This window comes from Hippoglossus stenolepis, chromosome 18, assembly GCF_022539355.2.
Source record: "Hippoglossus stenolepis isolate QCI-W04-F060 chromosome 18, HSTE1.2, whole genome shotgun sequence".
NCBI classification, from domain to species: domain Eukaryota; kingdom Metazoa; phylum Chordata; class Actinopteri; order Pleuronectiformes; family Pleuronectidae; genus Hippoglossus; species Hippoglossus stenolepis.
The window spans coordinates 8,696,932-8,710,570 of record NC_061500.1 but is presented as its reverse complement, the minus strand read 5'-3'; the positions used below and the strand labels follow the sequence as shown (position 1 = coordinate 8,710,570).

The following is a 13,639-nucleotide window of genomic DNA, read 5'->3' as shown; positions in this document are numbered from 1 at the left end:
TGAGTGGTAGTCGTAGTAGTCGTAGTAGTAGTATCTTTGTCCTACGTCACTTAAAAGAGCAAGCGGAACTTATGACTCACGGAACGTTGTATCTCGTCGGACACATTTGCCTCTCCCTCCCTCTCCAGACCTGCAGCTGAGTTCACTTGCTGTTCGTTTAGTTTAGAGTCTGTTTGTTTCTCTGGTGACGGTTGAGACCAATTCAACACCAGTCACATGTCTTCTTTAAACTTATAATTCTTTATAAAGCGTCAGTTGATCCAGACGATGCCCCGGCCGGGTCTGCGCTGCCCGGGCTGCGGCTCCTCCAACATCATCGACGATGACCTGCACTGTCAGACCCAGCTGGTGTGCGTGGACTGCGGGGCGGTGGTGTCCGAGGGGTCGCTGGTCAATGATGTGGTCGGAGGAGCAGGTACGAACAGTGACGGTGACACGTCAGGAATCCTTCACCTCCATTGATCACACAGCTACGTGGACTTGTTCTGTTAGATTATTGATTTGTATCACACTCCCCAAGCCCCTACCTCCAAACTACAGCTCTTACTGAATCCTTCCAATGCAAACATGCAGCTGACACTTTCTGTAGGAATCGCACCTTTTTCTTCTGTAAATACTTCTGTCAAAAACAGTTTTCTCCTAAATAAACTTGTGACAAAATGCCACTGATGCATTGGATTGTTCTCAGGCAATTAAGAAGTCCAGTGTCTAGACTAGATTCACGTTTGGGTTGATTTATGATTTCTGCAGCTTCTCTTCCTGCTCTGGTAAAAAGAAACCATGTCCCTTCCTGGTGCTTCACCAGACACCTGCTACCTCTATTCTAAATCCTTCCTGCTCTGGTGCTTAGTTCCCACGAGTGTCTACAAATATAAATGCAAAAATAACAAATACTAATCAAACTAATGAAACAGCTCCTACGTCTTCTTTCATATTACAACTGCTGCTCACTTCCTGTTGATGTACTTTACATAACGTCTCATGATGTACGTTTGCACTCTCGTTCCATTTTATTTTGATGGTGGTTCTCACAATACGTAAAAGCAAATGTACTTTTTATATGTATTTCAAGAACACCTGAGTATGTTAAATATGGGGGAAACCCTTGTGAAATACAATCTGAAGACAGTTAAAGTAGATCCAATCAGATTGCAGTTTATTAGGAACAGCTAGTTAAGTTTGATATAGAAAGAATATAATAAATTGTCCTTTTAGAAGGTTAAAATGTATGTGGGGGTGATGTGGTCAAAAATTATATAAAGATAAAGATGTTAATATCAGTCGATATGGATAATCATCATGATAAATGTCACATTATTTATTTTATGTTAAAAAGACTTTTGGCAAAGAAACTCTTGATCCAGCCTAAATTCAATAACACCTGTTTTTGTCTAGAGTCTGGAAGAACAACACTGTGAACTAAAATCTGAAGACAGACATGTTTTTTGTACGCTAGATCCACTCGGATTGCAGTTTATCAGGAACCCTTAGCTAAAGCAACCAGGTATACACCCGGGTGAACGTGCAAAGTGGCTTGTGAGGTGAGAGAGCCTCTCAGCTTTCATGATGTCAAGTGTGACGCACGAGGGGAAAAAAACAGGGACAAACTCTTCGTGCAATAGGAAAAGAGTCAATTGCATTTATTAATGGGTTTACCTGTCATTTAAAAACCCTTATACTGGCTAATTTTGGTGTAAATTGTATATTTGATCACACTGGTATTGACTCTTTGCTCATTTCACAGATGTCAGCTACAGCCAAACCACAGCCGTGGCCAGAAAACCATGTCCAAACCTGCTATACGGTGAGACCTTCTCCCTGAGAGGACTTTTGTTTATTATGACGCAGCAACTTCCTCTGTATAACTGAGCCTGCTGCTCCCACATGCTCATTCTCATATATAATTACAGGTGTACAGCGTGTGAGAGCAATATGTCGGACTCTAAGGGTCAACCATGAAATCGAGACTCTCTCACAGACCAATTTCACACAGGCCTATCAGCATGAACATTTCATCAACGTGAGCCTCCAGAGGAAGGAAGTTCTCGCTGGCTGCTGTGTGCTTGTTAGCTGCAGACTGCTGAACTGGCCCATCACCATGGGAACCATCAGCTGCCTGCTGGATGCCGACCCAATGGTGGTGGGAGCAATTTATAAAGAAATGGTCCAGACTCTCAACATCACAGCTCCGACAATAAACATCACTGATGTAATGGAGGCCCACAGTCAGGAGTAAGTGAAGTACAGTTTTCTGAAAGTTAACAATGATGTATATATAATATAGATCAAAAAGACTGTTTTCTTACTTTGAATATTAGCCACAGATAAATATCCATTAATTCCAAGCACAGACTGTATTTAAAGATGGACGACATTAAAAAGCTCCTCAAAAGTGAAGCCAATTCATCTTGATCACCCCCCGGTGGCTGGCTGCAGTATAGCTCATGTTCTCTGTTACACAGATGAATGACAGTTTAAATAGAAAACGAACTGGTAATTGAACTAACATTGAGGAGTGTTGTACATTTTTATGACTCAGGCCATAGCTTTAATGTTTATTACAAACTTTCATGATTGGACGGGGATGTTCTCGTTAATATATATTTTCCTTGAGTTGATCTTACTGAAATAATGGCTCTGCTGCTTCACCTGAGAGAGACTAGGTGGAATGAACAAACATCTGTGCTCTAACTAATACTACACCACTGCTTTAATCTCACGTGTACGTCTAACATGCACTGCGAATGTTTCTCTTTCTCTCAGGTATAAAATTAGCCCTCTTCACGCTCCTGAAGAATTGGCCGCAGACCCTAAGCAGTTGAACAAGCGAGCAGTGGCTCTTGTGGAGCTGGCAGCGGATACCTGGATCGTTACTGGCCGTCAGCCCGTCCCCATCATGATGTCGGCAATCTATTTGAGTTGGCAGTCGCTGAAACCCACCAAGCAACGGCTGAAACTCACTCTGGAAAAATTCTGTAAGATTGCCAAAGTGAATAAGCACAAGGTTGCCTTGAAGAGAGTAACTGAGATGAAGGAGGTGCTGTGTAAGCTGGGCAAGGAACTCCCCTGGATCAGGGAGGACGTGACTCCAGAGAACGTGGTTAAACATGTGGAGGATATTCTGCAGCACAGGTTCGCCCTGCTAAGGAGGGCTCTGAGAACCCATGAGGAAACTCGGCTGGAGGAGGGTCGGACCAGCTGTGAGGACTCTGTAAATGAGAAGAGCGCTCCATCTGAAATCCCAAATTCCTCCTCTGTGAAACGATGCGAAGTAAGATCTGATATGTCCGAGCAACCAGGAGACGCAGATGATAATCCATGCACGGCGCCTGAGCCCCTCGGAGGCACTCAGGGGAACCAAGAGCCAAACTGGGGGAAGAGAGCGCTGTTTGCTCCCCCGTGTGTGGTTCACCCCAAGAAGAGGAGAGCGCCACATCCAGAGTCCAAAGAAGTGACTGGTGATGAAGAAATCTGCGACATTGAAATTGACTCATACATTCGCACGCCTCGAGAAGTGAGAGACTTCGCCCGAATGCAGGAGATGTTGTCTGAAAAAGAGACCAATGCAAATGAAACTCATTGATATTTTGTTAATAAAATGTTGCTGCAACGTTTTTTTATGTAGTTTTATTTATTATTACCTCTGCCAAAGAATTTCTTCAGTTTTATAGTGTGCCGTACAGGTCAGGGAGGAACCCAATTCAATTTTGTTGCAGATTCGGATCAGGAGACAGGAATGTTTTTTCACTTTCTTTAACATTGTGAGATAGGGAGTTGTTTTGTTTTTTAATAGATATCTGGGAATAATTTATGGATCTTGATGAAAAAAATAATGAGTGTGCACTGCAGTTTGATTGAATCAACTGAGTGCTCTACTATTTTGATTATTTGCTTATATTTCGTTCACCTTAAAATATAATGGTTAGAGGACCTATCTATCATGTGATGAGCGATCAAGGGAAACTCACTGTGAGACGCTGTTCATTCTAAAGAAATATCATACAGGAAAGGGCTGAGTTGGAATGTCATCAATGGTGCTTGCTGTCGTTTTGCACATTTATGACAACTTGTATTTGACATTTTGAAATGTCACATAAGGACATCTTGGTTTTAAGTAAAATAATTAAAGATGGTGGAAATCCATTTAGTTAAATATCAGTTTCAGAGTGCTGGTATTGTGAATGTGGGCTTAATGTCACCCTCATGGCTGAGTGGACATTTGAATAGAACACTCTGTTAGAAATCGAAACAATTTTTTTTCCTTGTTTTCACGCAAACCCAGGACGTGCAACACCAACTGTTGAATGTCGATGTCCAATAACGCTGTGTAAACTCCAATAGAATGTTATAATGCGATTATGATGTAAACATGTAGACATAATGTGACTAAAGTCGGAGTATGACTTTATTCAGGTTAAGGAAATCAGAAAATTCAGACTATTGTGTTAATAAGGTTAATATGAGAGTATTGGTGTTTTGGTTACTGATGCAGTAAAAGTAAGAACGTGAAATACTAAAAGTGACGTGAGGTTTCACAACTTTGCTCTCACTTCTTCTCACTTCTTGAAGAAATTCAACTGCAATGAACAGAAACAGAGTTATGTTAAATCTGTATTAATTGTTTAACTAAAGAATACACACACCACACGTCTACAGGAAGCGTCCATGAATACATCAAACACGCCGAATGTCAGAATCAGGCCTGTAGTTGATATGCAGAGACCACCTCTGTCCTCCCTGTTATTTAATTAGTAGATATAATCTGTGACCACATCGGTCATAATTTCCTTCTGTCTTCTGTCATCATGCAGCTACATTGATTTGAAGCAGAGAGGTCGTCTGGCCTTTTTATTCACAGTGTGTGGTAACACAGCCCACGTCAAATAACTTTGTAGCATGTAACATCACAAAGAATATATATACTTAAAAAGCACTGTATGCTGTATGTACCCAAAGCCATTGGTTTGCAGAGTAAATGATGATAAGGAAAGAGCAACTATAACGACAATGGTTTAATCACTTCAGTGACCGTAGCACTTCAATCCTGTTGAATTCATACAGGTGCAACAAGACCTCCGCCGTCCACCTCCACTCCTACAGTGAGTCAGAAGGACGTGTACACGTAGAGAATACAGACCAGCACAAAGAACACATAGGCAACCACCACACTTCAAATTCTACAGCCATTTTTACAAGCCAGCTATATAAGCTATTGGAAATAATTAGATAAATTATACAGCGAGGTGCTTATTCAACCTCTGGCTTTTCATAAAATTAGAGCCCTGGGGGCGCAAGTTCATGATGATAATTTATTCCATCGGGCTCTAAAGGCAGAGCACCACATTATTAGATCTGACACCAGTGCCCTGGTGTGAAACAAACTCATCTGCTGTGACCACTCCAAACTAGATCTGAACTCATTTGCTTTTCATATATTCATCTTAACTATGTTCATCGCGCTCGACCTTCATCTGGCATTTCTAGGTCATTTTAGATTAGAATCCTCGTTCGTTTGTTAGCATAAAGATGAGTCCCTCAAGAGGACAATATCTCGTTCTTACAGATCATTCCATAAACAGACGGTTACATGAACAGTAGCCTACATATACATTACAATGTGTCACATTAAATATTGAAAGAGCAATCTTAGATATTTTAAGCCTTTACATCACAAACGTTTTCCCAGAAGAGAAACCTATGATAAACATGTATCTGTAAGTCCATGGATGGATGGATGGATCAAAGGGTCATCCCAAGTTTGGCCCAGGGTTGACCCTCCTTGAAGTTTGGTGTGGTTTCCAGAGGATGATCCCAAACACCTTTGTAGGCCTTTTTCCCATCCTGATGTTGGTGACCTCTGACACCATTATTGGAAATTATTTTAATACCCAACACCATAGTCCAGGACAAGTTATCTTATCAATAAATGACCTGATTTCTATTGAATCTGCTGCTGTGCCTCCCAGAGAATCGGTTAAAATAGTCCTAGCCGCCCATTGAACTTTCATTTACAGTAGTGACCCTATGTCTATTCATTTTTGTAAAAGAAATCTCAAAGTTCAAGTTTCAGTTTGTCATGAAATTTACTTGGCACACACGTGATTCCCAGAGGATGAACCCTTAGCAGGTTGTAATATGTATGAGATTTATCCTATAGCAGCAACCTTGTGGAAAATAATCAACTTTTTTATACAATTGGATCTGGATGGTGTTGATATTTCGAGTCATTCATGGCCCACAGAGGATTAACAATCCCTTCTTTTCTTCTGTCCGGGGTAACATTTCTTCTTCGTCATTTTATTTTTCTAACGAAATTGACTGAACCCTTTCACACTCCCCAGAAAAGTGGCCTCCCTTCAAGAGCCATCCTGGCCAATATATCGTGTTTGTACACAACGTAAGAATCAATGTACTGCCAGTAAAACATGTCTTGTGGATATTAACGGTGGCCACAGGATGAACTCCATTAATTCTTTACCACACCAACATTTTCAGCAATCGATTACAAGACCACACTGGCTGCACAGTGATTGGCGGGCACTCCAATACGATGGCGGCACTTGAACATCTTCCGCAGCTCGGTGCGGAAGCGGTCGTGTAGCCATGCGTAGAGGAAAGGGTTACAACAAGAGGAGCTCATGGCGCACAGGTGGCACAGCAGTTGTATGAGTAAAAAGTAGCGCTTGTTAATGAGGTGAATGTCAACGTCTCGCAGCACGTTGAACACGTGAATCGGGAGCCAGCACACGGCAAAGGCAGAGACCAGGAGTGCGACCAAGCGAAAGATCTTCCTCTTACGAGCCTGCTGAGCCCCTGCCTGGCCTTGTGTCCTGTGGCCCGGTGCAACACAGTTCCTCAGTTTGACAGTGATGCACAGATAAGAGATGAAGACGGCCGACAGCGGCAGGACATATGTGACCAGCAGGGTGCTGTATGCATAAGCGCGTCTTTCTTTCTCTTGTCCCAACCAGAACTCCTCACAGATGGTGAAGCCTTCCTCTTTGAATTCGACGTGGTAGGTGTGGGTCACTGCCGGAGCCACCAGCCCGCAGGACAGCAGCCAGATGCCAGTGAGGACAGAGGCACAGGTGGCCACTGAGGTGCGCTTCTTCAGGGGATGAACGGTTGCGTAATATCTGCAATAGAAAGGAACAAGAAACAGCATCAGAGGATAATAATGGCACAAACTAATCCAAGGTTAACACTTGAATGGTACTGAGTAGAGTGCAAACCTCAAGGCCCTCAAATGAAACCACATTTCAATTCACTCGATCTGGATTAGCCTCAAATTGTATGCACTTATAAATATCCCTCCCATAAACATATCATTTCTTTCATCAAGATCAATGAATTATTCTCAAAAATAATTGATGAAGATTTTGAAAAATGCTCCAATATTAACAAAGGTGAGTCCAACAAATCTCATGGAAATCCATCCAGTGGTTTTGTGTAATCTTTCTTACAGACAAGCAAACATGGGATGCAAACATACCCTCCTAATAATGCATTATTTATTATTATTATTATTATTATTAATATGATTAAATGATTTACCATCATAACTCCTGCAACACAATCTCAATAGAACTTCAAATCCCTATTAGATCACTAGATTACTCAATGTATAAATATTATTAGCTCTCAACCTGATACTTTACTATGTATTACATGACAGTTATGACAGAGCAGACCAAGAAGAAACAGAGGAAAATAATTTATGATAAAGTGACAGTGGAGCAATAATAACACACAGATTCTCTTTGAAAGCAAAACCAAGGTGAGTTTTTTTGACAAGTGAAATCCTCACGTCCTTGATCCGCAGCTGCAGAGGGACAGAAACCAACAAGAAGCTTTATACTGCAGGCTCTTTAATTTATTTTTCTTTCCTTTACGCAGTGAGCAGCAGCTAGTCTGTGGATTACTGGGGGCTCTATGAGGGGACGTGTCAGTTGAGCCCACACCTGATCCTTCCTTTTTGTGCTCAGAGTACAAAGCAGGATCATTTGATTTGTGATTTTGTTCCTATTTGGTAAAAAACTGCTGCAGGTCTTTTACATTTCATCTTAAAGTTTCACTCATGCAGCTACGTAGGGTTAAATTCAATTATGCCTCAGTAATTAATCATGAGCGATGAATCTTTAATGTAAAAAGTAAGTACGTTTTAACCAGTCTCCCTAATTTCTAAATGTAAATGATGAATGATTGCTAATGCTCACACTTAGTCGTTTAATTTCTGCTTGGCAATTATACTCCACTCACTTAGAATGGTGTGTAAATTGATTATATAGAGAGGGAATTCATTTTATGTTATATGGCCTATTCAATCAGGAAGGTCTCTTGAGATTTAAATAGTTTTTTTTTAAGAATTTCTTGGAGAAACACAAACCAGCACATACACTAAGCTGCGAAGAGAGCTTAAAGGTTCAGTGTGTAGAATGTAGTGACATCTAGTGGTGAAGTTGCATGTTGCAGCTGAATACCCCTCACCTCACCCTCCCCTTCAATACACGAAAGAGAACCTGTCGTAGCCTTCAGTTGTCATAAAAACTCAAAAGGTGTTAAGTTTGTCCAGCCTGGGCTACTGTTAAAAACATGGCGGCCTCAGTAGAGAGGACCCGCTCCTGATGTCAAGAAAAAGTATTTAAATATAAAAAGCTGATTCTAGGGTAAAAAAAAACAATTTAGATGAAACACACGAGAAAACATCACTAGCATTATATTATATTCAATTTCTGCCAATAGATCCTTTTCAACTAGATCTTACACACTGAAACTCTAGGAAAAATAAGAGGGACTGAACATTTGAGTGGCAGAATTCCTCATCCACCCACCTGTCCACCGCGATAGCTGTGAGTGTGAAGACGGAAACGTAGACGGTGACCGGTTGGACGAGGAACACCAGATAACACATCGAGCGGCCAAACACCCAACCGTGTGGATTGAAGGCGTAGGCGAGCGTGAAGGGGACACAAGTCACACACATGAGCATGTCGGAGAAGGCCAGGTTGCCGATGAAGAAGTTGGTGACACTGTGCATCTTTCGGGTTCGGCAGATGACATAGAGGAGCAGGTAATTGCCGAAGACGCCCACCACCACCACCAGCACGTAGCAGGGGATGATGAGGGACTTGAACTTCTGCAGCAGGGCCACATCTGCAAACTGGGAGGTGTGATTAGTGGAGTTGCTCTGCACCGCAACCTCGTAAATGTGTCCCTCCATCTGCTCTCCTGACACAGATGGTTGTGTGACTCCGGCCGAGCCACTGTGGTGCTCCCCCATGGTCTGTCTGTTCCTGCACTGTTCAAAACACAGTTTACAATGCGGCAGCACATTAACAACATCTGTAATGAGAACAGGTCACAACATGGATGTAAGTGGAAGGCCATTACTGAGTGTCTATGCTTTTACCGACACAGCGAGAGGCAAAGAGCACATTATTAAAAGGTTTATGATTATGAATGTTGAGAACATTGACTGGTCTCGATGACCCTGAGGTTTCAGTGTGAATATTGGCTTTTCTCTCAGACACATCTAAATGGACAAAGGGACGTCATCAACAAAACGTTTCTGAGCCACATTTTATCCTTTATTTATCTTGTTAACTTATTTTTTTATTTTTTATTTTTTTCGTTGCCTCCACCAAGGGTTATGTTTATTCATCTACCCGTTTGTTTGTTAGTTGGTTTGTATTTTTGCTTGTTGATGATGATGCAAAAAACGGCTGGACGGATTTCCATCAAACTCGGTGGAAGGATGCAACGTGGTTTAGGAAAGAATTCGTTAAATATTGGTGCAGATATTTTTCGAGAATAAATCATGGATTTTGGTTATAAAAATAGCAGTAAATCCATTTATCAAGGCATGGGTTCTGTACTGTTGTTATGCTGTCATGTTCCAAAATGTGTATGTCCCACAAGTGGTTTCATCTTCTTCTTCTCTGCTTATTATCTTTTTAATATCTTCTGATCATGTTATCATATAGCCTCTTAATCTCTCATCTGATGTTCAATAAAAGGACTAACGTCACGCCACTGCTTATTGAAGTCACTTTGTCTTATTGAACAGATTCAGTCCATAATGCTCACTAAGAGGTGAAGCTGTAGTGATGTTCCTCGGCTGCAACGTCGCTTTGGATAACAGCGTCTGCAACATGTATAAATGTAACTGAATGAAATTGTTGCTAAGAGCCAAGGTGAGCAGCCCTGTGTGTCACACCTCCTCCGCTGAAATGTGCATCTGGGAAATATCAAATCGCAGGGTTGTTGTCAACGTTTAGAGGTTGTACTGTTGTGTTTCAGTGTGATTAACTGAGGTGCCGACTGTATTCAGCACCTTTCAGCGTAATTCAACAAGACTGCAATGCTTTATCTTAATGCACCTCATTAAATAGTGGAAACATTTGTTACTTGAGGGTCATCGTCACTTGGAGGAGAACAATCAACAGACAAAATTAAAGGAAGGATAATTGCAACATAATATTCCCTTTGGAGTGAGATTTCCAAATATCTCTCCTCTCTCCTCAGAGCTTTAAACAGATTTTCAGTCCGGCTCGCAGGTGTAATGTTATACAACGTTAGTTTTTTATAATGATAAAGCAAGAATAAAACCTTTTATACAGGAAAGATGATGTGAAACTAAAGATTTGCTGGGTATTGTGGACATATTTTTCTTTTTTTTGTGACGGGCGAATGTAGAATTAATGTTACTTTTTAAGAAAGGCTGTGGCTCTGGAGGTAGAGCGGGTTGTCCATTAATCAGAAGCCCCCAGTTTTGCCCCTGAGGGCTTTGCCGGTGATGTGTGCGTGCATATGTCTGTGTGACAGAGTCGTGCAATATCTAGCAGCACTGTGTGAATCTAGTGCAAAAGCTTTGAGTGGTTGTTACAGCTAGAAAAGTGAAATACAGTCCATTTACCACATCAATAGTTTACTCTTGTTCCTTTTACACACACATTTTGTACATTTAGTTCCTGGTTCAGTGAAACGCTTCACATCATTTCTCTCACGTCAGACATCAGCTCGTTATAATAAACCATAATACCCCTGCAGTATAAATCAGTTTTACGAGCTTTTCCTACAATCAGCAGCTTGTTCATGTTTAGAATTGTCCAATTAAGAGTAAGTCTGCTTATGATCACTGTTGCTCTGCGCTTATGTGCTTTATTTGCAATGTTTTGTGCCTAATGTCATCACCATTTTCAGACCTTTTCATCGGACCGTGTTGCATAAGTTGTACCAGGATGCTGCACAGATAGAGACGCTGTGACACATTCTGCTAGTTAGTATAACTTAAATGTACAAAGTTGAACCTTGTGAGCTTCTCTCTAGAATATACGCGTCAGATGAGAAGACCGATCACGGACTGATTATGATAATATTCATGGACAGTGTGGAACAGAGATTTTATGTAGTCACAGGATTTTTTTTTCTCCGGCTTTCTGATTGTAACTGAAAAATGTGAAAATCACAGTTGAGAGTCTGAGTGCTTCAGACTAATTGCCAAATTAGCATGTACAGCGCATTAAGCACCGAACAGGTCAGTAAACTCAGATGATTTATTTGTATATGACTATAACCAGAAAAAGAAAATGGATTATAAATGACCTGCCATGTCAGAAAGGGCTTTCACGTACATGCAGAGAATATGATCAGTGTCTAAACGTTCACATTTTCCTTCTCATAAGCAACATATCTGCTTTTATTTTAAAGATGACTGAATATAACCAAACACCATGAGCTCTAACGTGATGGTATTTTATTAACTTAGATACGGCAGCCTGGGCAGGAAAAATTAATAAAAGTCGATGTAATTGTTGTTTCTTCCCCTGTGTTATTCCTGTGGGGATTTGTTCCTGTCCACTGATTCTGCACCTTCCTCAATAATCTGAGGACCACTTTCTCCACATTTATCTCCCACATTTTTATTTGCATAGTCTGACTTTATTATAGAAGCCTAGATAGCGTCCTCTAGATTGGATTAATGTCAATAGGCACATATCTTCCATCTGACCGTGCCTCAATACATTTACATAGATAAGCATATCCTGGGTATGAGCTAAAGACCTCCCTTAATGAGCCCCAACAATGTCACCTGCATCACATGCAACTGAAAAATCATTAAAATTCATAAACATGATGACCTTTAAGACGAGTGGATATTTTGCTCATTAGCACCGAATGATGGAAATGTGAAAAACAATATTTTCACTACTTTTTTTGTGGAAGAATTGCAGTCAAATAATCATATTGGCGGAAATATGCTGCCACTTCCCTGTGACAACATGAAAACAAAACATTAATAAACAGACACAGACAAAAGTCACTTACCTCTGCCTGTGTTTCGGGGAGTAAAGATGAGAGTGCGAGGAGCCGACCGTCCTTCAGCACCTCTCCACGGTGACTGAGCTGGAGCTGCTGCTGAGTTAGAGCACCGAGCGAGGGAGGGAGAAATGACAGCGAGCCAATAAGACGACAGAGACCCCAAAAAAGATTAATGAGCAGGTTTGACTCAACCACGATGCGTGATCTGGAGTTGGTCAGCGCAGCGCAGATCGAGGGTGAAGACGGTGAAGGAGGTTATTGACTATTTGTTGGCTGTTGTATTCACAGGTATAGGTTCCCAGTTGCCTGCTGAATTAAAACCACATTAAAGTGTTTTCAGATAGTGTGCATTGATCATTGATCGTGGAAGGAGCCTGTGAAAGTCTGTACCTGCTGTCCATTGATTTAAGTTGTGATTAAGATCAATAGAAAATGGTTAGTTTGAGCGGAACTAAAAATTCTTACCCCTTATGATAACTTATGATAGGGCCTCTGTCTCAAAACCTTGTTCCCAACTACATATATTTGGATTGCATGTGACAAGGACAGCATGTGGAGCTTCTTGCTCAAGAAAAGCTTTTTGAAAATGTCAAAATTTTTACAGCATAATGCTCCAAACTCCCCCCTTGACAAGTGAGTGCTCGCATTAATTCCACTGTCCTCAAAGCCTCTCAGCATAAAAGGTTTTAAAGTCTACAGTAATTCAGTAATTCAGTAATTCACAAAAGTACAAGGCTACGACATAGAATTTCTTTCGTTGAAAATAACAACATAATAGCCTTTTCATTGTAGATGCAGGATGAGTGATGGAAGTTAGGCGTCTTCCTTTTTAAATGGCATCGAGCTATAAATAAATATGCACCACACACAATAAGTCATCTGAGGTTTGCGCAATGTGCACACAATGTCAGAAAAGCAAAAATACGGTGCGTAAGCATCATTTTTCCATTTGGTCAATCTTGGAGACACAAACGAGGCTTTCTGGAAGCAGCAAACTGTTTCAACTGTAAATGGTGAATGGGCTGCAGTTGCAGTATATGGCAATTTTTATAAAACGTCCTTCACACACTCACACACCAGCAGCGGCTGAGCTGTTAAGGTGATGGCCTCTCCATCGGAAGCAGCTGAGGGGGTTCTTGCTGAAAAGCACTTTGGCAAGAGACTCGTGAACCACGGCCACTTGTAACTATGGGAAGAAAAAAAGAGCAAACCATATGTTTTTAAAAATAGAGGCTTCACTGTATTCTACCAACTCACAACAGGAGCAAAAACATCCACATTTCATAAAGAGCCTTGTGTTGTATTATGATGACAGTAA

General features: G+C 41.2%; 2 protein-coding genes across 3 annotated transcripts; one reads left to right on the top strand and one right to left on the bottom strand.

Annotated features, from left to right (window-relative positions):
* The first annotated feature begins 98 nt into the window (after nt 1–98).
* On the top strand, nt 99–3,614 carry brf2 (BRF2 RNA polymerase III transcription initiation factor subunit). 2 transcript variants are annotated; one of them, XM_035141537.2, is made up of 4 exons: nt 99–415; nt 1,745–1,804; nt 1,994–2,232; nt 2,764–3,614. In XM_035141537.2, exons 1-4 carry the CDS (start codon nt 323–325, stop codon nt 3,581–3,583), a joined length of 1,212 nt encoding a protein of 403 aa, XP_034997428.1. In that variant the 5' UTR covers nt 99–322; the 3' UTR covers nt 3,584–3,614. The 2 variants fall into 2 exon arrangements, with proteins under 2 accessions (XP_034997428.1, XP_034997427.1); XM_035141536.2 differs by having other exon boundaries at nt 1,911–2,232.
* Nucleotides 3,615–4,835: 1,221 nt separating this feature from the next.
* LOC118098092 (prolactin-releasing peptide receptor) lies at nt 4,836–12,386 on the bottom strand. The gene is made up of 3 exons (XM_035141539.2): nt 12,328–12,386; nt 8,832–9,298; nt 4,836–7,136 (listed from the first exon to the last, which is right to left on the bottom strand). Exons 2-3 carry the CDS (start codon nt 9,278–9,280, stop codon nt 6,503–6,505), a joined length of 1,083 nt encoding a protein of 360 aa, XP_034997430.1. The 5' UTR covers nt 9,281–9,298; nt 12,328–12,386; the 3' UTR covers nt 4,836–6,502.
* Nucleotides 12,387–13,639: the final 1,253 nt, after the last annotated feature.